Source organism: Leptinotarsa decemlineata, unplaced genomic scaffold (genome assembly GCF_025532065.1).
Source record: "Leptinotarsa decemlineata unplaced genomic scaffold, Ldec_3_MD MMD2_tig00026340_RagTag_RagTag, whole genome shotgun sequence".
Classification (NCBI taxonomy): Eukaryota; Metazoa; Arthropoda; class Insecta; order Coleoptera; family Chrysomelidae; genus Leptinotarsa; species Leptinotarsa decemlineata.
In genome coordinates this window covers 12,696,332-12,720,396 of record NW_027412694.1, presented here as the reverse complement: position 1 = coordinate 12,720,396, position 24,065 = coordinate 12,696,332, and the positions used below count along the sequence as shown (strand labels likewise).

At 35.1% G+C, this 24,065-nt stretch overlaps 2 protein-coding genes across 6 annotated transcripts in view; one reads left to right on the top strand and one right to left on the bottom strand.

The window, feature by feature from the left end:
• The window catches only part of svr (Carboxypeptidase D svr), a 60,938-nt gene extending 59,991 nt beyond the window's left edge, over nucleotides 1-947 (bottom strand). Inside the window, exon 1 of the mRNA XM_074183440.1 lies at nucleotides 360-947. Within this exon, the coding sequence (XP_074039541.1) occupies nucleotides 360-800 (441 nt within the window). The 5' untranslated portion in view covers nucleotides 801-947. The remainder of the gene's footprint in view (nucleotides 1-359) is intronic.
• Nucleotides 948-4,343: 3,396 nt separating this feature from the next.
• Nucleotides 4,344-24,065, top strand: part of LOC111505208 (phospholipase A2 isozymes PA3A/PA3B/PA5) — a 63,661-nt gene continuing 43,939 nt past the window's right edge. For 2 of the 5 annotated variants that reach the window (XM_074183450.1, XM_074183446.1), the window contains exon 1: nucleotides 5,372-5,398. In XM_074183450.1, coding sequence (XP_074039551.1) covers nucleotides 5,387-5,398 — 12 coding nt within the window. In that variant the 5' untranslated portion in view covers nucleotides 5,372-5,386. Of the gene's footprint in view, nucleotides 4,455-5,259; nucleotides 5,399-14,979; nucleotides 15,121-24,065 lie in introns of those variants that run through there. The other 3 variants (XM_074183451.1, XM_074183448.1, XM_074183449.1) reach the window with 3 other exon arrangements.

Sequence of the window (24,065 nt, the reverse complement as noted above, 5' to 3'; positions counted from 1 at the left end):
TATGGTACCTATGTTATAAAATAATGTCAAAAAATCACCAGGCAAAATATTAGCATGAGTAATCTGATATTGAGAAATAAAGTTGAGATTATTATGTTATCAACAATTATGAATGTAATTCCCAATTTAGAATCAGTGATATGTGAAGAAAGTGAATGAAGATTTGTTTGATTAACAATATTATCAACAAACATAAATTAAATTCCCAACTCAGTCAGTAATCTGATATACAAAGAGAAAAATTGATCAAAATCAATAAATATAAAAGTGATTCTCAATTCAGATTGTTTATTTTAGTAATTAGTGAACTGATCACAACTGATGACTTTACCAAAATCTTATATCAATATGATACAAACCTCTGAGTTTTCATACCCATCAGGGTTCATAGAAGGCATCAAAAAAATATCAGTTGTGTCCACCAATTTAGTCACTCTTTCATTTTTCCCATAATTATGAATCAAATATTCAGCTAAAAAAATCATCAGTTGTCTACCAACAGCCTCATCCCCATGCATATTAGCAACATATTTAAACATGGGAGTTAACACAGTCCTATTAGGAACATTGGAATGGATCTCCAAGGCCCACAACTCCCTATTTTTCACAGATTTTCCTACAGTTATCAACTTCACCAAATCTGGGTGTTCAGATTCCAATTTTTTGAAGAGATTCGTCAGCTCGTCATAGTTGATATACCTTGGTATTTCTAAAAATTTTTCATACTCCACACTCGTAACATTGCTTGCTTCACTTAAATTTAATATCACACACAGTAAAATTATCGCCTTTGAGAACATTTTTGATATTATATTTGTTTTTTAAACTGCCATTTTTTAAATGATCCGGATTTCCTATCGGCAATAGCTAACTAACAGATAATACGTCAACTATCCACTCAATGCCAACAGGTTATCATTATATCAGAAAGGAAGAAGGGGGTATGGGAAATTTCGAACTTCCAAAACACAAGTAAATAAAAGAGAGCAATTTTCAATACATCACCTGAAACGTTGGTTGTATACATACAAAAACACAGAACTAATACTTCGGAGGTGACTAGGTTCTATGCCCATGCCAAAAATTTGATTAGAGTTAAGGCGAGTTCATATTAGAACGATTGCAATAATATTTTTGCGGTTCCGCAAATTTGCCTCAATTGTTAAAATACCCTGTTCATGTTGAAGCGAGCAATATCTAGGTATTTCATTGTTGAATTTTAAATTTTATTACATGAACCTGAATGATGACAAACGATTCATACGAATTACGACTTTCAAGACCAGACCCCATCATATCAGAATATAGGACTAACAATTTTCTCAAGTTTTGTTTAATAAGAGCGTGTCCTCAAACCACTTATCTTAACGTTACTGCATACAGGGGCGAGGGGTTCTTTTGCAAAATGAGTTTTCTTTAATGGGGGTCCAACTAAATTCAATAATTTATTGAATAATGAGAGAGTGAGCCTGAAATATTTCTCTGGATCACTAATTCTGATTTATTTCAGCCACAAGATTGTGATATTCTCCATATTTTCTTCTATTTTTGAAAATATTTCCCACTATAAAGACGCGGTTTTCTCAATGAAGCTTTTTACGGTAAGTTGATATAATTTGAACAGCCTGACACATTCGTCCATTTTGGATTCAATTTCGATGTATGGGCTTAAAAAACGAGAGTCAAAGCAATATAACTACTTTGTATGTTGACGTATAACATTTTGCGGAAATTACAAAAAAGTTCAATTTTTTCAACTTTTTTACGATAAACACGACGCCATTTTAAATCGCACTTTTTATGCGATGTTCGTTCCAACATGAACTAGCCTTTATATGTATTTGCAAAAGTTAAGAACTATTGCGTAATTCAATTCGTTTTTGAATTTACACTGATATTTAATCATGGTCACCTGCAAAAACTGATTGACAACTACTTGGATTTCCTTCCTATCTTACTCTTTTTCTTTATATCGTTATATAGTTGACAATCGAACATTGAAGAACAACATACTTTCTCAAACAACACCAGTGGAAAAGAAGTAATCACGGTTCTACTATAAACCGACTTGCAAAATGAAGAAATAAACATAGAATTATACCTGAGTAAAAAGCCTAATATTTTTAAAATTTGTTCTGAATACTTCATCTTTTATGAAGCCCTCCTACTAAAAAATCTAGAAGAGGAAGGTCCAGTAAACGTGGTGGCCATTCACTAGGACCATTATTTCCTATACATTTTCCTTGCATTGTTGTATTGAGGAAATCTCTGCACATTCTCCTGTGATGTGGTGGAGCTCCGTCGTATTGGAAATACTCATTGTTTCTCAATAGGCTGGGTGGCAAATCTTCTAGAAACTCAATTAGAGTCTGATATGAAATCCAAGTATAATTCTTCGGTCAGATATGTTTAAAATAATGGGGGCCAGCAATTTAATTATCAAGAACACGAAGCCATACGTTAACACCATATCTCTCTTGAAATATGTTAATATTAATTTTATTGTCGCCAGTGACAATGTATATTCCTGTTGAACTATTCGTTATTGGTAACTCTACTTGCATCACACCACAATTTTTTTTGCAAATTCCATTATTTTGGCGAAATTTTCTAATGAGTCATCTACCAAAAACCAAACGCAAATGATGACTTTCCTGACTATGGCCGAATTATGAGCCATCTCCATTAGGAATACTTCCTTGTTCTCAATTTTTTCATTTTCCACAAATCCTAATCAAATGAATGCCACTTTATCACTATTAGGAATCTTTTTTGAAATTACCTAAAACGCCGAGTTAATTATCGCCACCACATTCAGTAACCGTATATTTTCTTTTGGAAAATTTTTCAAAGGATCTATGATTTCGTAAACTATTTTCGATACGTTGAAAATATCTGTCACTAGGTTGTCGTTGTTCAGGATACAATTCCTGATACATTGTCAGAGATTTGGTAGCATTTCTCAAACATCCCGAATAAACAAAAAGCATCCACTTTTTCGTCATTGGAAAAATTCATGTTTTTTGCTTGAAATCGCACACCAAATTGAATAACTGTTTTATTTTTTGTTTGACAATTAACTTGACATTAACATTCATATCGCTTATCATGTTTCTCCTGAATATCATCTATGCGTTTTTTGATACAGTATTTTTATCGGTTAGTTCTTGTTGATATACTCATTTTCTGAACAGAAATATTTGTGTAGCTACAAATTTTCAAGAGACATTTGGAAACTATGAATGGCTTCGTATTCAAGACAACTCTCGATAAAAAATGATAGAATATTGATAATGTGTTTTCGGCAAAAACGTCGAGAAATACATATGTTGTGATGAATCAATGCATTTGTAATTACAATGACTACCTAACTGTATAAAAAATATACAAGCCGTATTTAAAAAAAATATATTGATGATGGATTTCAATAAAGGAAACGTCGCATTGGAACATGGGTTGAACCAGATTATGAAAAACATGAAATGAAATGAAAAGTTTTATGTCATTTTTTGATATTTTTGAAAATTGAGGCGGCAGAGCAAAAAAATAAAATCTGTCATTTAAAGTTTTTTGCAAATATCTCAGAAACGATTGGTCTGAGAATACTATTATGTTGCATTTCTAAAAAGGCAACTTTTGTTTTATTTAACCGTCCTTGTAGGACCTACCGTTTCCGAGATAACAATAGTGGTATCAGCTAAAAAAACGGATTGTATATATTATAATATAATTTGTACTCATCCTTGCGTATGCTGATTCGCCTGTTGGTCCGGCCCATGTTAGTCTCGTCACAGTCTTCTAATGGTACTTCGTAAACTCCTTGGGACTCTAGTGATATCTGATCATTTGGATTACAATAGGGTTTATTCTCCTTAATCCAAAGGAGCAGATACCACTGGAGTCTCAAGGAGTTTACGAAGTACCATTTCAAGTCTGTAACAAGACTTACATCGGTCAGATCAACAGGCGAATCAACATACACAAGAATGAACATAACATCAATTTCAAGAACACAAAATTTCTAGCGAACAATGAAAACTTCTACTCTAGAACAGAGAGGCTATTGAAATTGAATAACGACCTAGTATTATGAACAAAAGGGATTACGTGCAGTAACGTGGAGAATAATATTATCACTCCACAAAATATCAAACAGGTCGCACAACTGCAAAAGCAAAACTAAGCACGTGATAATTTAGGTATAATGACAAAGGCAGGCAGGACAGCACAGGTAATTGGGCGTTCCAGTTGAAAATGATTTTTTTATAGAAGAATATTAAGTGGTCTATGAGGACCATGAGGAAAAACTTATCAACTCGTAGCCTTATAGACGTAGTGACAAACAATTTAGCTTTGGTGTTGTGTTGTTTATTTCCTCTTTTATGAAAATGAATTCAATAAATTGGATAGGTAGTGTTGAGCTGAACAAACATTGAGATAATGGAGAACGATAAGTATGTTTTGATAGAAGAAAATTATTGTAGTATTTTGAAATCATTCAGTTGGAATTAATACGTTGCTAACACAATTCAACTGTCAATATATCAGTGAAAACTTTTAAACTCTATATTCTTTTGTTCCTATAGAAAAATATAGAACATGAATACCATGTCACGTACGTCATAAACAATAAAAAACTCAACAGGATGAATTGTAAATATCTCGACGATATAAAATAATATTTAGAAGCGTGTATGGAATATATATGAATTCTTGACAAAAAATATTCTATATCTTCATGATCTGTGGATAAATGGATCGGATGAAGTTGAACCAAATTTCAACTATTTCCGTTATTGGAAAACACCAACACCAGCTGTTTCCGTAATCGGTAAAAATTTTAAATATTTGAATGGATTTTCCCACCATTGGATGACGAAACTGTCGAAATCCAGCTTTAAACGGTACTAATTTAATATGATCACTTAGAATGGTTCGATAAATAGGTTGATGGAGAAGTACTAGAAGGCGTACTATTAGTATATCACTAGTACTAGTACTAGAAGGCGCACTTAGTTTCAAATTATGATTTCAAATTTACCGAATCTGGTACTGAAGTATTAAAACGGTAACACTGAACATAATATATGGTCTATTATTTTATCATATGAAGCATAGAACAAAACCTGGGTTTGAGTTCTCTATTTTAAATAACTTGTATCTCGAATATTGATACGAGAATAGGCAACTTATTTGATGCATATGTGTATTGCTGTGTGCCTATGAATCGAGAATGAAAGAAATTTATATGAAGAATAATCCAATCATTAATAAAATCAAGGTTTTTTGCAAGTTCTTCCAAAATCGATAACCGCCGCTCATTGTGCTTTTCACAAAGTAGTGGGGTGGTTCATTCACTAGCAGGTTCATTGAAAATTTTGCTGAAATGAATATGAAGGTAAGTTTATATGTAGGTACTGATATGTGGAAATTTTGGAAATGACAGAAAATTAGAATTTCCAGTAGAAATGCAGTGAAGATGAATATTTTTTGTCAAATTTTTAGTATATTTAAATGTGAAATAATTTGCTCTAAAGAATGAAAAATATAGACCGTGCGCATCGAAAAATTGTCAATGAAATCAAAGTTAATAGTAAAATTTTAAAAGCAATAAGCGCGTCGTACTTCATATAAAATCAGAATCATTTTTGAAAACTTTTTTATTTTGGGAAGATATGCCAGCTAAGATATGCCAGGGAAGATATGCCAGCTAATTTGTTCTTGGAACCAATTTTGAAGTTGGAAATGTGAAAAATTAGGGAGGTCATAACTAAGCGACAAACAATCACAACTTTTTGAGGACGATTATTCCCACTTCTAAAAACAAATCTTGTGTTATGTATTAACCAAATACTATAAAGTATTATTGTTTTAAAGGTGTCAACTTCAAACTTTGAAATACGAATTAGAAGTGGGAAATTCTGCATGTATAAATATATGTTTATATAAAATCAAGGACCGCCTGTCCGGCACTGATGATGTTCAACAGGCTGAAATAGCTGTCTACCGGCTGTCTACCTTTAAAAATGACAAGTAGTGATGGATTTAGCTCTTTTCCGTTAATAAAGTGTAACTATTGAGATCAAAATTGTAAACATTGAAAAACAATTTATTTATATTGAAAAGAAAATATTTTTGTAGAGAAGTCCTTCTGAAAAAATTTCAAGGCTTGCTCCTCCTTATGAAAATGTATAGATAATGCACAGAAGTTTCTCTCAGATACAAACCCCTACTTTCAAACATATGAACATTTTATCACACGGTAATTATGTTTGTACTCCATACATTCGTTATAGATTTTAAACAGATATATCATTCACAGAAACGCTACAAAACGCCAACGTACCTAATGCACTGAGATGCATAAAAACGCCCACCTTGAAATGTTTAACACATTTTCATCTTGCAATTTTTAAAAAAAAATTTTGCGGGATTTGTATAATGTTGCCAAGAAAATTGACCCCAAATTGATTCACGTCAAATTTTTGTCCTAATAAGACATGAATTATAGTGGAATCATATTAGACAATGGAAATCCGAACTAATGAAATTCACCATGAAACATTGTCAACCACTTTCAAACAAAGACCCGATTTATGTGCATTATATGAGGAAAAATCTAGGTTTACGACAGCCTGTGGTGAGATACAGCTTTTGGATAACACACTATCAACCATCCTCTATGCAAGCTTGTTTCATCCCCTTGTTTCGCCATTCATTTTGAAATCATAATCCGTTTCAAATGTATGAATTATTGAATAACGTATTTAATTAGTTCGGACTTCCATTGTCTAATATGAATCTGCAAAAAAATTAAAAAGGTTAGGTAGCTAAAAAATAAAAATTATATAAAGAAAAACAATTGAAATTACAATGAAATAAAATACAAGCGACAACCAAAAAATAAAAAAAATGAACTATTAACACGAAATGAAAATTGAAAAATTATTAATAAGAAATGAAAATTAAAAATTAAAAGATTTCAAACCAAGTTACTTCACAACGTTTCGATTGTTAGTATCCACAATCGTCTTCGGGTATTCCTCCGAGATTATAGGTCATTAGAGTGCTTTCACCTATCCTCTCTTCCCTCTCTCCGCTTCATCGGTTTTAGCGGAAGCTGACTGTTTGGCGGGAATTGGTCGTGTTCCGTTTGATTAGATGTTTCCATATGTTGCGTATCTCTACGCTAGCTTGACTGTGGTGTCCACTGAGACTCCACTGGACCTAATTATTTCATAGTTAGGGCTTAATAAGTGCCTTATTACATCAAATAACTGTAGCAAATTTCAACCAAATCGGAGTAAGGATATTTATATTTCATAAATACGGTATTATTTAAAGATGCCTCGCATGATTATTCCTTTGGAGAAAAATTGTCAGCATTTTATATCCCTAAAACAGCTGATAACGCTGCGTCGGTTTTTTTGGTCAAAATTCAGCAATTTTGGATTTAACTCAGCTGCCACGCGATTCATGATCAAAATTTTTGAAAAAATTGTATGGCATGAACCAAACGATATGCCGAAATCCTCGGCAACTTCATTAGTAGTGATTAGACGATTCTCCATAACAATTTTCTTCACTTTCTCAACATTTCTATCGGTTGTTGTTGTGCTGGGGCATCCAGGGGGAGCGTCGGCATTCACATCTTCTCGACCTTCTGTGAATAGCTTGTACCACTTGTAAACATTTTTCTGACTCAAAGTACAATCACCGTATGCCACTGTTAATATTTCAAGTGTTTTGAGCACTCGATTCCATTTTTCATGTAGAATTTGATCACCGAACACTTCTAACTTTTATGCTTTTCATTATCAAACTCTAAGATGTGCCTCTGAAAAAGAGCGGTTTATGGAATTTGGCTAACACTTGTTACCCAAACAGAGGAGTACCGAATAGCCTTTCACTTTAGACCTACCTAAATTGCATGATTCAAGATCGAAATGTTTCATGAATGAAGTTTCAGGTCGTCGCCAAGTACAATATATCGCATGGTTTGTAAAGTAAAATATATTTTCATTTATTTGCAGTTTTCCAATGGGACAATTTTCTTTACCCCAGAGGAAATGGTGAATCTATACATCATATAAGAATTTTCTCGAGGTTCTTCAGCAAGATGCTATCTTGCTGAGTTTACTCCATGAACGAATGCAAAGTTGAGGCTGTGATATATTTGTGAACAATATTGATCCACCTACTTCTGTATTGAAGAAGAAGTCAGTCCTGCGTTGCAATTGATGTGGCATCTCGAAAAACTGTCTTGACAAGTAGCTCAAACTTGTTTTATTCCTGCTAGAAATTCTTGAGTCCTTAAACAAGAAGATTTTGTTAAATTATTGTTTGGAGTCTCAACTGTTGGCAACCAGTATGTTTGTTAAAACTGTGGTGAACTGGTGAACTGGGTTGACACTGCATTTATATTTTTCCAACAATGCAAAAAGAACGACCTATTTTCGTTTTTGTATTTGGAATTTGAACAATCAATGATTTATCCATTAATTTAATGTCTTCTATTAATAAATGGCACAGCTCTTCATGCCGCGCCGACCGACTCTATATATTCCGAAAATAGTAGCAATTTTTGTCATCAAATATTTTTCATCTGGCGCCTCATTTATAAATCTGTGGACTTGTTCAAACGTAAGAGTTTTTGAATTTTTGGGCATATTTTTCCGCTTTAAGAATGCCATTTCCTTAAAATATTTGCTTGTATTGACAACATTTTTAACGAGCCCACACGACTTTATCATTAAAAACTCGCTCCACAAAGTTGACGAGTTCCATTTTTTTTATTTCTCTTCTACATAGGCTAAGAAGACGATTTCGATGAAATTTCCTTCGACGTTTACACCAAGAAAATTAGAATATGCGATATCGTAGGCACTGCTGAGCCGACTTTTTTTGGTAACAAATCAATTGAAATTTTTTTTAAAGCCGCTTCTTAATATCGTCAGGAACACACAATTCATCACTATTGTTCTTCATCATGTAAGACATTCTCAGAAGGTCATCCTCGTTTCGTTCAGGTTTGGAGTCCAGCTCCCCTACCCTTTCGGCTGATTATTGGTCTCAAGAAGGACCAATGGGTTCATGACTGATGGTATGACGGCATGAAGTCCTTAGACATCAGTGCCGCCCTTCACGGGATACCTCTACCTGGCTGGGGTGGGATGGATGAAAAAGTTGTTCATCCGTTAACGGGGGACATGAGGGCCTCAATCGACAGAGTGTCGGGGCCTTCTATATCGGGAGGGGTCGTCTACAGCGTAATCTGTCGCTTCCCTAACTAACGGGTTTTCATGAGTTTCCGTTTTTTCGAAAACTCGCTCATTCCTCGACTGAATGGACTGCCGAATGGAAGGCTGCTGCAAATCTCTGCGGATGGCTTCATTCCGCACGAACCAAGGAGCATTCACACTCATCCTTATTAACTTATTTTGCAACCTTTCCAAAATGGAAATGTTGGACGGAGCCGCTTGTCCCCAGACGCCTGAAGCATACATGATGACAGGCTCGAACATCGTGTTATAGATGGTGAGAAGATAGTAATCTACCCATGGATGTAAGACATAAAACACCAGCAAGAACTTTAAATGTGACTTTAAATAAAACGCGTGAGCTGTAAACAATACTGTTTGTTGGTAACCAGGTGATTCGGCGTCACCTGACACGGCCATTTCACAGCAAATGCGATAACATGAAAATAGTTAACTGACAAGTTATTATGAAATAAGGACAGTTGTACAAAAACTTTGTACGATATTTGTGTTAATAGTAAGTTTTATTTTGTTCGTGAAATTGCTGAGCTCACTACGCTCGTTTTACAAACTTTTTCACTCACAAAATGGAACATTACTTTTAACACTTTTATCATAAATAGCAATTTCAAAGAAATAATTTCTAGTTCGACAAAATTTGCTAGGTGGTCATGAAATTGCCATAGAAACAATCTTTCCAAATGACAATTTTGATAGATTAATGAATGACAGTGAGTGATGAGTTGGTATTCATATACCTATCATTGTTCCAATTCAAAGCGAAAACCAATTATAACTTAATATAGGTAAGTCTGGTAATACAAAAATCTAATATACCTTCTTCAATGGAGTCACTGTAAATAAAATTTGATATTATTATTTACTAAAGATGCCTTCGAGGGCGACACAACAATTATAGTGGTCAAACAATTTTCCGATACCACTTTTATAGTACGATTTGTTTTTAATCACAAAATAGGTATCAGTTGCGATAATTACTTCTTCATCAGCGACAAATTTCTTTCCAGCGAACATTCTCTCAAAGTAGGAAATAGTCGCTGGGGGTCACATCTGGAGCATACGGTGGATGCGAAAGCAATTCGAAGCTCAATTGATGCAATTTTGCCATCATTTTCATCGATACGTGACGCGGTCCATTGTCTTGATGAAATAGCACTTTCTTCACCTTCGAATGGGCCCCTTTTTCGCGATTTCGCCCTTCAAATGATCCAATAACGTTGTGTAATAGTCGCTGCTGATGAGTTTTCCCTTTTCAAGATAGTCGATGAATATTATACCATGTGCATCGCAAAATAATGATACCATAACCTTACCATCCGACTTTTGCGTCATTGTACGCTTTGGAGTCGGTTCACCACGTGCAGTCCACTCAGATGACGATCGTTTTGATACTGGTGTGAAATGATGGAATCATGTATTATCCATTGCCATATATCGACGCATAACTTCGGGTTTTTCATGGTGGAACAAACACATCTCAGAATCATCAATTGATTGTTATTTTTTATCAGTTGTAGGGTCGCGCGGCACCCACTTTGAATAAAGCTTTCGCATACTCAAATATTCATGCACCACATGTCCAACACGTTCCTTTGATATTTTGAGAGCCACAGCTATAGTATTTCCAATACCTATTGGAACAGCACAGAGAAGGAATTCCCGCCTCGACATAGGCGTCGGCATATTATTTTTCAGTGGAAGTTTTTCAGTTACTTATTCTTACAATCATAGCAATTGATCACCCCATGAAAAAGTTATCTCAACTAAATTTTTCCACCACGGATAATTATGAAAAACTTCGAAATTTAAGTTAGTTGATTTCCGAGTCGAAAACTCTAAATGCAAATTAATTTGTCCGCTTTTTAATATATTGTTGACAAATTAATTTGCAGGTAGTGGTTCTACTAGTTAATTACCGAAAAATCAATTAGGATAATCATCATTTAACAAACAAAGTCTACATTGGACCAAAAAACTTTAGGTATATAAACAGCTAACCCTTGTCTTTAGGTTCAGTATCAATTTGCGTTTCCTGAAGATGCTCACCTTGTTAGCGAAACGTGCGTCGAGTGCAAAAATATCAGTTTGGTGTTAGGGTAATTGATCTCTAGAAAAAGTTTTCAAAAATCGGTTCGCAAAATCACTCACTACCTCACCTAACCCCACGAACAAACGGCACTGATAAAGAAATATTGTGAAACGGACAAAAAATTAGTATTCAGCCAGTCCAGCTAGCCGAGCCTTTATTCCTCAACTACATTGGATAGCAGGTTTACTAACTATCTGGGCGACTAGGGGCCACAGGCAAGACATGTTTATGACTGTACTCTTATTTTTATTGCCGTTCCAATTGGGAATGGATAGACTCTATCTCTAGCAACTTCACTTTGCCGCCATCTAAGTTTCTTTTTGATTTTTTTGTCGGTAACAGCCTCGTTTGGGTGTCCACTGCGTGCATCATCCTCGGTGGTCATTTCATCTCGTTCAAACTTAGCAAAACACTTCTCAACGATTGATTTTGTTGGTGCAAAGTCCGAATGCTAATTATCATCAACACACGAAATTCCTTTTTATCCATTTTCAAATTAACAAAAGATGATTCACATATGGGTTTAATACTAGTAGCGCTATCTATGTGTTAGCCTACGGAATTTCCAGCCCACCTAATAATTTAACGGGCGGTAGAATATAAAACATTAATTTTTTTTTATTTTATCGGTATTTCTGAAACTTGGTTTCGCCATTATCTCAGCCGACATGTTCTTCCTTCTACCATTCACAAAACCATTTTGCGAACGCTAACTGAAATGGTACTAAAACATCGAATTCTAAAAAAATATATTCATATAAATTATCATGCACTGATTGTGAGAATGAGCTGGTGCCATTTCTAATTTAGGCAACTGAAAGTATTCATTATGGACGTTCCCCGATATGTTAATCATTACTTTACTTTCCTTACACGTCTCCTATAAATGCGAATTCTTATTCAAAATTTATTAATTTCATTTCATAAACATTTGGCGCTTCGGTGAAGCATTGACATTATAACTATAGGCACACGTATGACACTCCCAAAAAAATAAAGAGTTGGTCACAAGCAGAACATTGCTGCCAAACTTCAATACACTTTTTGGATACACAAAGAACACATTTTATACGTTTCTAGATTTTCAGAAACTAATCGGCCTAGAAAACCTTTGTTGCTTGGTCTATAATACTTATATTTATTTATTTATTCATTTACGGCGATGCCTAGATTTAAGGAAAAATATTTAAAATAAAAAAATCGTAAAAATAATGAATTACAATCTTTTCATAGTCTTTGTAAATGTTTCCAAAGAAGAATTAAAACATTCTAAATCTACATTGTATGTATTTGCAAGTCTCAAAATTCTACCTACAGATTCATTCCGGCCATAGTTGGTGCGATAAAAGGGTACTTTGAAGATATTCGAATTTCTTGTTCTCCTTGGATTCATATTTAAAGTTAAAAGTTCAACAAGTTCCGTGGAATTGATGCTACCATTGATTATTTTATGAATTAGTATAAGGTCTGCTTCTAATCTCCTATGAGCCAGAGTATTCAAGGTAAGAATGTCCAATATAATTTTATAGTATTATTATCCAATATGATATCCCAGTTTATATGCAGAGTACCTTAAAAACTTATTTTGAACACTTTCAAGCATATCAATATCCACATGATATGAAGGGCACCAAATTGTGGAATTGTATTCGATTATTAATGTAACAATTGAATAATATATGATTTTTATTGAAGTGAGAGATAATTCATTCGCAGATCTAACATTTTTAACGCTTGCAATATGGGGTTTAAATAACATTTTTGGGTCTAGAGTGATTCCTAAATCTCTGATTGTGTTTGTTGTTTTCAGATCTGATTGATTGATTTTATATGGCCAGTTAATGGGATTTTTGTTCCGGTAAATTTTTGACATTTGTCTATATTTAATTGCAGTAGATTTATATCACACCAACGAACAAAGTTAGATAAATCGTACTGTAATAATTTTGTATCAGTTGAGTCATGAATAACTTTAAACATCTTCAAGTCATCAGCAAACAAAAGAAATTCACTATAAAGAATAACATCTTTCAAGTCATTGACAAATAAGTTAAAAAGCAATGGCCCTAAATGAGAACCCTGTGGTACACCCGATGAAACTGTGATTGAGGAAGATACTGAGCTACCATATTTTACAAATTGTACTTTGCAGGCTAGATAATTTTCAATCCATTTCAGAATGTTTTCTTGAATACCCAAAGCGTTTAGTTTATGCAACAAAAAATTGTGGTTTACTCTGTCAAATGCCTTTGAAAAATCTGTGTGAATAGAATCCACCCGGTGTCTATTTTCGAAGACGTTTATTATACAGTGTTGATAAGTTAGCAGATTTGTGCTGGTAGATCTACCACTACTGGATCCATGTTGTTGATTAATGATTATATGTCTACAATCCCATGTTAGTTTTTTTGTAATTAGGCTGTCTAACAATTTGGGTAATTCTGATTGATTACAGACTGCTCGATAATTTTTCATATCATTATGTATCCACTTTTATAAATAGGTTTCAAAAAACTGTTTTTCCAATAATCTGGAAAGATCGACAATTTCAAGGAAATATTGAAAATCATGTGAATTGGTTTGACCAGGGTAAAAATACATTTTTTGATTAGGAATAGCGGAATTCCATCAGGACCTGTAAACAATTTCCCAGGTAATGACTAATACTAAACGAAGTATGTGAAAAAGTCTATCAGTGGTGAATATACAGTGCATTCCATTTCAAACGAGCCACCCTAAATAAATTTTGGTACAATAATTTGCAGGAAAATAAAAAAAACACGTCAACCATAGTATACAGGGGGCACATTTTGACATATTCACATTTGATGTTACTTCCCCTATCGCACCCCCAGAGCATGTCACAATTTTTTTTTCAAATGGATCACCCAATATTGTTTCGCATTATCAAATGCTCCGTGATGAGCCGATTTCAACAAAGTATAAAACATATGGTCTGAAGCTTATGGTTCGGGAGCTACAAATTATTTGAGCCACCCTGAATAACTTTTAGAACAATGACTTTCAGGAAAAATAAAAAAACAGTTTAACAATAGTTTGCAGGGGGTCAGATTTTGATCTAACTTTCCCTATCGCACCCCCAGAGTACGTCACCATTTTTTTTAATGGATCAATTGTTTTGCAGATGGTCTATGCACGATGTACAGATTTCAACAAAGTAGAATACATTATGGTCTGAATCTCATAGTTTGGAAGCTAGCAATTATTTGAGTTGAAAACGAGCCTTACCGTTAGAACAATTTCAAATAACATCGTTTAGACGTATTTCAGTAATGAAATTATATTTATCGTCTTTTCAAAATGAGTATGAATACTCTTTAATTCACTTTTTTAATCAACTTATGAATCTTCGGCTTCAATTCAGTCATAAGCCGGAAAATTATAGATTATATACTGAAAACTTCAAACGGTGTTCCAGCAGATTTTATCATCAATCAATGTATCATAAAAATAACAGCGTTGAATGAATCAGTGGGTATTTGCCATATACAAAAATTTCAAAGATACGTAGATTCCATTTCATTCCCGCTAGGAATTTACACCAAGAAGTGTAAAAACTACAATTATCATTTCCAAACCGTAGATGAAATATATTTCATAGGATGTTTCAATCAGTGATGTTTGTGGTTTGTGTAGATATCGACTGTGTGTGAACGACGAAGTAACTACGTAACTACCATTTTCAATTGTTCGTGAGGTTTCAAATTGAGTTGAAAAAAGAAAATGAAGGTTTGTTTTTTAAGCACTGTCATAAAATACTAAAAACCTTTCAGAAGCAGCTTTTAAACTATTATCAGTTCATCAGTCCCGGTATACACATAAAAAAAGTACTTTCACTTAAAAACGACATAATGTCTAAAAATATACCTCTTTCAATTTAAACAAGGTTTCTGCTTTGGAGAAGGAAATGCATATATTTTAAAAGCAATATCTATTCATTCATATTTGTCTGGTCCTTCTGGTACTGCAGATAAAAAGAACAGATAAAAAAATAACGACAGACGTAACTGTCGTCGATTTCTCTTTTCAATGATCCCTTGATTTTTTTAAATTGGATGTTATGATGCAGTGGATATCATGAAGAGAAATTATGAGTTAATGACAAGTCGAAATGTAAAAAGTTTCAAACAGCTTGTAATCAAAATTCTTGTAATGCAATTTTTGTGAAAAAAGGGTACAATTTTTCTTAGCATACACGAAGGTGGGTTTGTAAATGTATAATATATATATATAAGTTCACTCACTTTTTATGTCAACAAGTGTTCTGAATAGTATCCTTCTTGTATCCTTACAGAATAGTATCCTTACAGAATGGTATCCTCCTGCTTCCTTACATTAATAAAGTTTTTGTTGCCACTAAAACTGATTTTCTGATCTAAATTGTTAAAAACACAAATAAAGAAAAGAAAAGTCAGAGTTTAGCTGAGGTTTATCTTCTGAATTATTCATCTGGAAAAACAAAGAATTTCTTTTCTCTTCTCCAATTTAGTGATGTGAAAAATGTTAGACCAATTAATACCAGTCAAGGTCCACCGAATGTATAGGAACACCGTCTATCGAAATATCAAATGACCTCCATCACACTGATGATCTAGTTTCTAGTTCAACATTTACCACGGGCATCAAAATGGGAGAAGGGCCATCGTAAAAGGTCCTTCATAGGCACCAGATTTGTCGGAGAGTGCCGATGAATCAGTCCGGGAATACTTCGTGATGTGCGGAAAAATGTTATTATCGTTTAGCAGCAGGGGGTCGGGAGTTGAATATTAAATCAAGTGAACAAATTAACATAACAATTAGCCGACATTTTTTACGTTGATTGCTGTTTTGTTTCTGAGTTGTAAACATGTACCCAAGTTTCATCCACCATACCAACATAAGTAAAAGACCTATACCGCTTTTGCCTTAAAGTCTCATGGTTTTTCTCATGGGGGTTCGTTCTGGTCCAGTGACGGCTTGTGCATTGGAGAACAGGGGAGGCTAAAGTCATAAAGACTATATACCTACACACAGAAAAGCCCGCCGGAGGCGCGTAAATTTTTATGTTGTTGCATGCTTTGCTTAATACTAAAGTTAGGGCATGACAATGCGTAAAAAGTGCATAAGGAGCTATGGACTTTATTTTAGTTTGTAAACCATTTGAATAGTCGGCCATGACCGCAGCCCTATCATAGGTTTGCGCAATCTACTTTTGCCTAAAATTTTAGGTGTCACACTTATGCATTGAAAAACTAAACAAACCGTCAGCTGTGCGCCCAGATGAAACATCATGAAAACCCATAAAACGTTCTACCACATTACCATCCTTGACATATCTAAAAACGTACCAACTAATATTAAATCCTCGGTTTTGTCGATTATCTGACGTTTTAATTGAAATCAAATTTGGTTGAGGCCTTCCCAGAGTTTAATAATGTAAAATTTATCATCATAAGATAAAGACTTGAAATTATTTGTCAGCAACCAATCGACTATATCGTCAGATATTTTAATTTAGTCCAACATATCATAATAAATGAAAAAAAAAACTTACCGAAAAGTGAAAACCTGAAAACACCTTGAAATTGAAAGAAAACGCTTTAAAAATATTATAAACAAGCACTGCTATAATACAATACTGCCTGTTTTATACAAAAATAACAAATATTATCAAGAAACACTAAAACGATTTACCGAAATATTTTTCAGTCTCGGTCCGTCACGGCATCACGTCCGAATAATTAAATAAAAAACAAACGCAGTCATCCACTAACGAAGACCAACTGGAGGCTAGCCTCCTCTAACGCTATAATTTCTGCAACTGAAATTACAAATCGGGACGTATGTCGCTGGTTGGATCGGTCTCGTGGAGTATGTGTTTTTTAAAGCGGTCGGAGGCTTGGCTCCCTTGCAACGTATGGCATTTATTATTTCGGGTTGATGGTTTATTCGTTATTCGTTCATGGGCGGTGCGTTTGAGTTTTGTTGATGCAGGATACAGTGTGGTACGTACTACGTAATGAGTGATAGTGTTTTTTCGGGTATATTATGTATTTGTATTAAAAATTAATGGTAAAGTAATGATAACCAAGCATTTTTAGAAAAAAATAATCATAATTATTTGTCAATATCTTTTAATTTATTGCGATGAATAGCCTCAAATTTTATGGGGAGGCTAAGCCTCCCTTGCCTCCTCTGACGAGCCGCCGCTGTTCTGGTCATTTTCTGACCTCTGACCTCAAGGTAGGTGTAACTTGTGTAAGAGTGAGGCGAACTGCAATTCGTGTGTCTATGAAAGAGAAAAACAAAAATGGCGACAAAAGGGCACTAAGCCGCTTCTTGGCTAACAATAGTCACATCTTCGCGTGCAGCACATCGAAAGAAACGGAAAGGGATGATGAATTCTTCGACAAAAAAATCGCAGATGATGACATGCCAAAAAGGCATTAAGTCATATTTTCTTCAATGCTGGTTGGATTGTGACGAGCAGCACATCAAATGAAAGAGGCGGGGATATTGAATAAATTGACAAGGAAAAAACAAATATGGCAGTATGTCGAAAAGCAATATTGACTTGTGTAAGAGTGGGACGAACGGTAATGGCTGTGTATGTGAATGAGAATGGGAAGGGAATACTGAATTTATTCGCGAAGACAAAAAGCAAATATTGCAGCATGCCAAAAGGCACTAAGGCGTTTCTTCGTTACCTTTACATGGATCGTGAAGTGCAGATCAAATGGAAGGGAAGGGGATACTGAATTTACTGACAAAGAAAAATGATGGAATTGGCCGATCACTTGATGAAAATCCATAACCAACGTATATTTCCTACTTATAGATGTTTCATATACACATTGAAAACATTTCTGGGAGAAATACAGTTTTATAATTTGTTTCTTCGAAACGTTTTCGCAACTATTATAAAAAATAAAATTGCTAGTTGAGGACAACTCTCAGAAGTTGAAACTTGTGCGAGCTGAGGTCTTTTAATTTGGTAATGGTAATAGTGTTAATGAACGCACTGTTCGACGTTGGATTGCAAAATTTCGTTGCCAAGATTTTAGCCTCGAAAATGAGCTCCGAAGTAATCGACCTACAATAATCCAGGACGAGGATTTGAGGACCCCGATGGAGACCGACCCATCATAAATGATGTGTAGGATGTTGAACGAACTGGGCGTTAGTTTCCATGCGGTTTTGATGGTTTAAAACGTATTGGAAAGGTCAAAAAACTCGAAAAGTAGGTGCCCCAAAATTTCGAAGTCTATTCTTCCTTGCATTTTGCATTTCGCAACCAAAACGATCCTTTTTGGATCGGATGCATGTATGATGAAGAGTGGATCTTTCACGACAACAGGACAGTGGTTGGACACCGATGAGCCTCCCAGACACTTCTCAAAGGCAAAAATCCACCAAAAATGGTTACTTTACGGTGGTCAATGTCTGATATGATTCAGTATAAATTTCTGCAACCAGGCTAAATTATCAATGCAGAGTCCTTTTGTGAGGGAATTGACGGAATGTACTGAAAATTGTGTCGGCAGCGCCGCACTTTTTACAAATCACCGTCCGAAAACTAAACGTCAAAATTCTGCTTCTCTCACCATACTCCCCAGACCTCTCACCAACCGACTACGCTCTTTTGAAGCAGTTCGATAACTATCTCATCGGTAGAACCTCCGCCAATCAGGACCAAGCAAAAACGGCCTTCTTCGAATACCGAGAACTCAATTTTTATGCTGACGGAATTAGTAGTCTGTTACAGTCTCAAGTAGACTCATAAAACGTACAAAACTTTTGAATCAACCTAATAATAGTTATTTGAAATAATGTATACTTAGATATCCCCTCTTCCATTTAAAATTCTAAAGGTAACATCTTTCCCTCGCAGAAATTCATCCGTTAAAACATTCTCATTTGAATAATTAATTGACCCGTCTTTCGATTTTTTATATTATTACCTGGAAGGAATACCTTGGAAATGTGAAGTTTTTAAATTGGAACAGTCCGTCAGTTTTTGTCAAGAAGGAAAATTCAAATGAACATATCGTTTCAATGCTAGTTTGAGATTGAAATAAATGAAATATGATGGTTTTTTATCATTCTCCAATGTCTTTAATAATTCAGACAATTAGTTATAACTTTACTGGAAGCATTTACCTTCACATCACTTTTTCAAGTATTTTTTCATGTAAAATATTTTGGAAAGAAATATTTCTATCGACCTCTATATTCATTTCAGTTTCAACATTTTTTCCAACAGTTTGACTGTATTTCAAATGATGGAGAATATAGAATGAATTAAACAAAAAATTGAGGAGTAGGTAAATATTTTGTGACACCAATTTGTGAGACAGACACACCTGAATCAACATGACGCAATTTCTTCAAATGCAAAATGTGTAATGATGTATTTCATAATCGTATAAAATACTCATGGTAGTTAAATTTCATTAATAATTATCATATTTTTAATTTTGGTTTCATAAGAGTAATTAAACTTTCGATATAAATGTTGACAACTATTTGAAATCATTAACCTACCACCTGAACTAATATTATTTTTTTGGCTGAATAATTGAATTTGGGACCTTGCACTGCTTTATAAAAATGTTTGTGTGGGGTTCATAATTTGTGTGACGATATAATTAATCCAAAACTTTGTATTATATCCTAAAGGTCAACATTTTAAGTATTCAAGTAACACTTAATTGCGATATCGTCCCTGAATAGTTGACAAAACCCCAACACGTGTTTCACTATAAGAGGTTTGTTCAAAATAAATATAGTTTGAAAAACTAAAAAACACGCTTTTGAAGAACACCGAACAAAGTTAAAATAATAGTATTATTGTGAAAAAAGCGACGGGCGCTTGATATACAAAAACTATGGCACAGTATAACAGTGCCAAGTTACACGATCTCACTTTTTACTATAAAATACTGAAATTAAAAAATCCTGAGTATTTATATAGAAAAATTATTTATAGGACAGATGTGCATAACGTCAATCTTCGGAGAAAAAATAAATATGATCCATTTTCCTGCACACAATAAAGAAATTTATAAAAGATCATTTACCTACCAGATTTCTTCCCGATTTCTCTACATCAATCCACACTTAAAAAAAAATCCAAAAAACATTTGTTTGAGAAACAATGAAAAAAAATTTTTTTTTAGAATATTTCCTTAATTATATTTGAGTTCAATTTATATCCTGGTGTAACTATAGCTAGAATGTTTATTTATTTTCATTGTGGTTTATGTGGAAGAATTGGTTTTAAGACCTAGCATAATTCACCTCGTTATGTGATCTGAAGAATATTTTATGTTATAGTAAAAAAATTTTTTTTTCACCGTTGTGTGCGCTGGTCAGGCCCTATTCCCCGAAGCCCCGATACATTCGGGAGTGCGCTCCAGCATTATCAACCAATGACCACACCCCACACTGTGGGGTAAGTGTTCATTGGGTCCGAGAATCATGTGCCCTGAGCAAGTGCAGTCAGCCAAGAATGACAGCCTTCTGCATCTGTGTGGCTAAGATTTCTGCCTTAGTGCGGCAAGCCGGAATGATTTTAAAATTCGAGAGTAGAGAGGACATCATTCCGCTAAGAACTCCAATAATCAGAACAACCATCTTGACAGAGTGGTCTGGATAGAGTCTGCGGGGTTCGAGGAGAAAATTTCGATATTTTATCCGTTTTTCCTCATCTTTTCGGACGATATTCGTTTCGCCAGGAGCTGAAACTCCATGACAAATATCGTCTTGCTCTAGTGGTCGAGAAGGACTACATCAGGCTTATCAGCTTGTATGAGCCTGAGGGTGGGGAACGAATAGTTCCAATAAATTCGGCACTTCTCGTTCCCCAAAACGGATTCAATATCCCCTGGAGCGTAGGGCAACACTTGTGTCTCGTCAATACCGTAAGAGTGCCGTAGATGGTAATATAGCACTCTAAGGGCCGCGTTATGTCGCGGCCGCGTTGTGTCAGGAACCTCTATACCCATCACGCGACTGCGGTAGACTAAGGTGTTGAAGACACCATCCTGGCAAGCCATGATGAACCCCTCAGTTTCCGACTTCAGCCCACTCGACCTGAGGAAAGCGAAAGTCAGGCGCTTTGATAAGCTAAGGTCTTCAATGTTATTGAAGGAGACACCATGCATTGGCTTATCCTTGTGTTTCTGCAGAAGTGAGGTGATCTCTGCGGCTCTGACAGAGCTGTAGTCACTTCGTTCAGTGTCGAAAACTAAACCGAGTTCATCAGCTGCTCGGGCAGCTGCCCTGAAGAGAAATGCTCCAGTTCCTGCTCTCTCATGGTCACGGACCATGCAGAGAAGGGGATCCGAACTCCTGACGATTTTACAGGCTATATCCAGTACCATTATGTCATGTAGACACTCCAAATTCAAAAGTCCCTGTTATCGGGGAAGTACAACCGTGGGACGGACGATTTGGGATGCAAACTCCTATAGAGATGCATCATTTTTCAGGTCTTTACGTCGAGTTGATACAGCTCCTCCCGAGTCCACTTCACTACTCCAAACGAGTAGACTAAGATTGGAACGGCAAATATATTTGTTGCAGCAACTTTGTTCTTCCCCGACAGTTCTGAAGACCAGATATGTCGAAGTTTGTGCTGATACTTACCGCGGAGAGAGTTTTCCACTGCTGTTACCTCTTGTGAGTGGCGTTGTTCCACCCAGAGGTAAGTGTACGTCTCTCCGGCATCCAGATGGTGTGGGATGCTTCCATCTACGAGTTGCACATCCTCTCCGTAGTCCCCGCATCGTCCTCTTTTGAGATGGGCCATTGCATATTTGTCTATCCCGAATTTCATACCGATAGCATGCGTGTACTCTTCCACCACCCTCAAGGACTGATGGAGATCCTTCTCTCCAGAGACATATAGTTTAAGATCATCCATATAAAACAAATGGGTGCGTCCTCACTGCATCATTATGACTAAATTTCACTACTATGGTACTGTTTTTAAATGCTAGCGGCCTAACTACTACCCGTTATTGTTCCTATGCTAAACTATCTGTTTTTTAATACCTTTAGTATGTTATGTATTTCCTCTATGTTAGTGACTATTCCCTACATTTTTTCTTTAATATTCATCTGTTTTCTATTTAGAATCATCAGGTATCAGACCAAACAAAGGGCAGTGCGAAATAGATTATTATCGCTATTTATAGAACTCATTCCACTCCTTTCGATTTTACAAGCTTTCAAAGGCATCCAGACACCTATTATCATGTACCGGTCTTAACAATTTGAAACATTTCTCACATATCCTGTGGTCGTTCTTTAGGGAATGTTGAGCGACACTAGTTTTCTTCGGCCTATGAAACCGAATGCGAAACATGTTTCTTGTAGCGAGCTAATATAGTCCGTTTGTTTTGACCAACATATTTCTTGAATACGTTATCGTTGTCGTCATTCCGTCACACATCATTTAAGTGCAACGTCAGTGGTTTTCCGTATGATAGGTGAAAAAGAATGGTAATGCCTCGTTTTTGTTTTCTATAGACAGTTTTGGAAAATTGGTTTTTGGTTTTCGTAGACAGTTTAAGATCAATATATGAGAGAAAGTGGGAGTAGTATATTACCTGTAATACTCATCCGATATCAAGCCTACTATAATCAAATCAAGGTTTTCTGTTGTCTCAAGTTTCGATTTCAATATTTTTTTCAGTAAAACAGTGGAAAATGAGATCTCAAATTGTTCATGATGACATATTTTCTCCAGAATCATTTGTTGGTGAGATACTGCCGCTGAATTGCAACTAGTTCGTCTCACAAATCCTGAAGTGTTTTATGTTGTGAAATAAGCTGAAGGTAAACAAGCAGTTGTAATTATAAAAGAAAACGACCTCAATCGCATCTGCTCTCATCTCAATAACTCTGGTCCCGACAAAGAATGTTTTTCGCAATTTCAGTGCCTGTTCGATGATTTAGCCGAAAATACAAGGTGAACCAAATTCAAAAGATGTCCGCTGAGGATGTTAAAATATTATTTCGAAATTAGGAATCCATCGAAATGATCATCGGTATGTTCAAAATATATTGTAACTATTTGTTAACCAACCTTCATGAAAATTAATACTTTATTTTTCCGTTTGTCATTGTTTTTTATTTAATGATTTAATCCAAATTTTACAATTTGAAAAAAGTAATTAGATTTCACCAATAATTTTTGACCAGATATATTAATATCTAATCAACATTTTATTTACTATGATTTTATAGTATAAGCCTCAATGTATAAAAACAAAAAAAAATGTGTGGTGAAAAACTTAGGCGAGATTGATATTGTTAACGGTATCTGGTAAGACGGTATGTCTTGCAACAAGATGTTTTATACATATATTTTTACAATTATCATTTCACTTGTCCTGAAGAAGGAAATAAACATTTCCGAAAGCTTGACGAACTAGCAAAAAGTTTCAGATAGCTGAAACAGCTGTCTACCACCGGTAGACAGCTGTTTCAGCCTATTAAGCATCGTCAGTACCGGGCAGGCGGTCCTCGATTGCAGACAAAATGGGAAAAAACCAAGAAAGTACTTGATAAAAATAGCTGTGTAAACGCAAGCGAAACATAAGTGGAACCACCTATTGGTGTGACACCCAAGTCAACTTGCCAAGTTTTTATGTCAGTGTTGCTGGTTTGACCAATCAATCGACAAC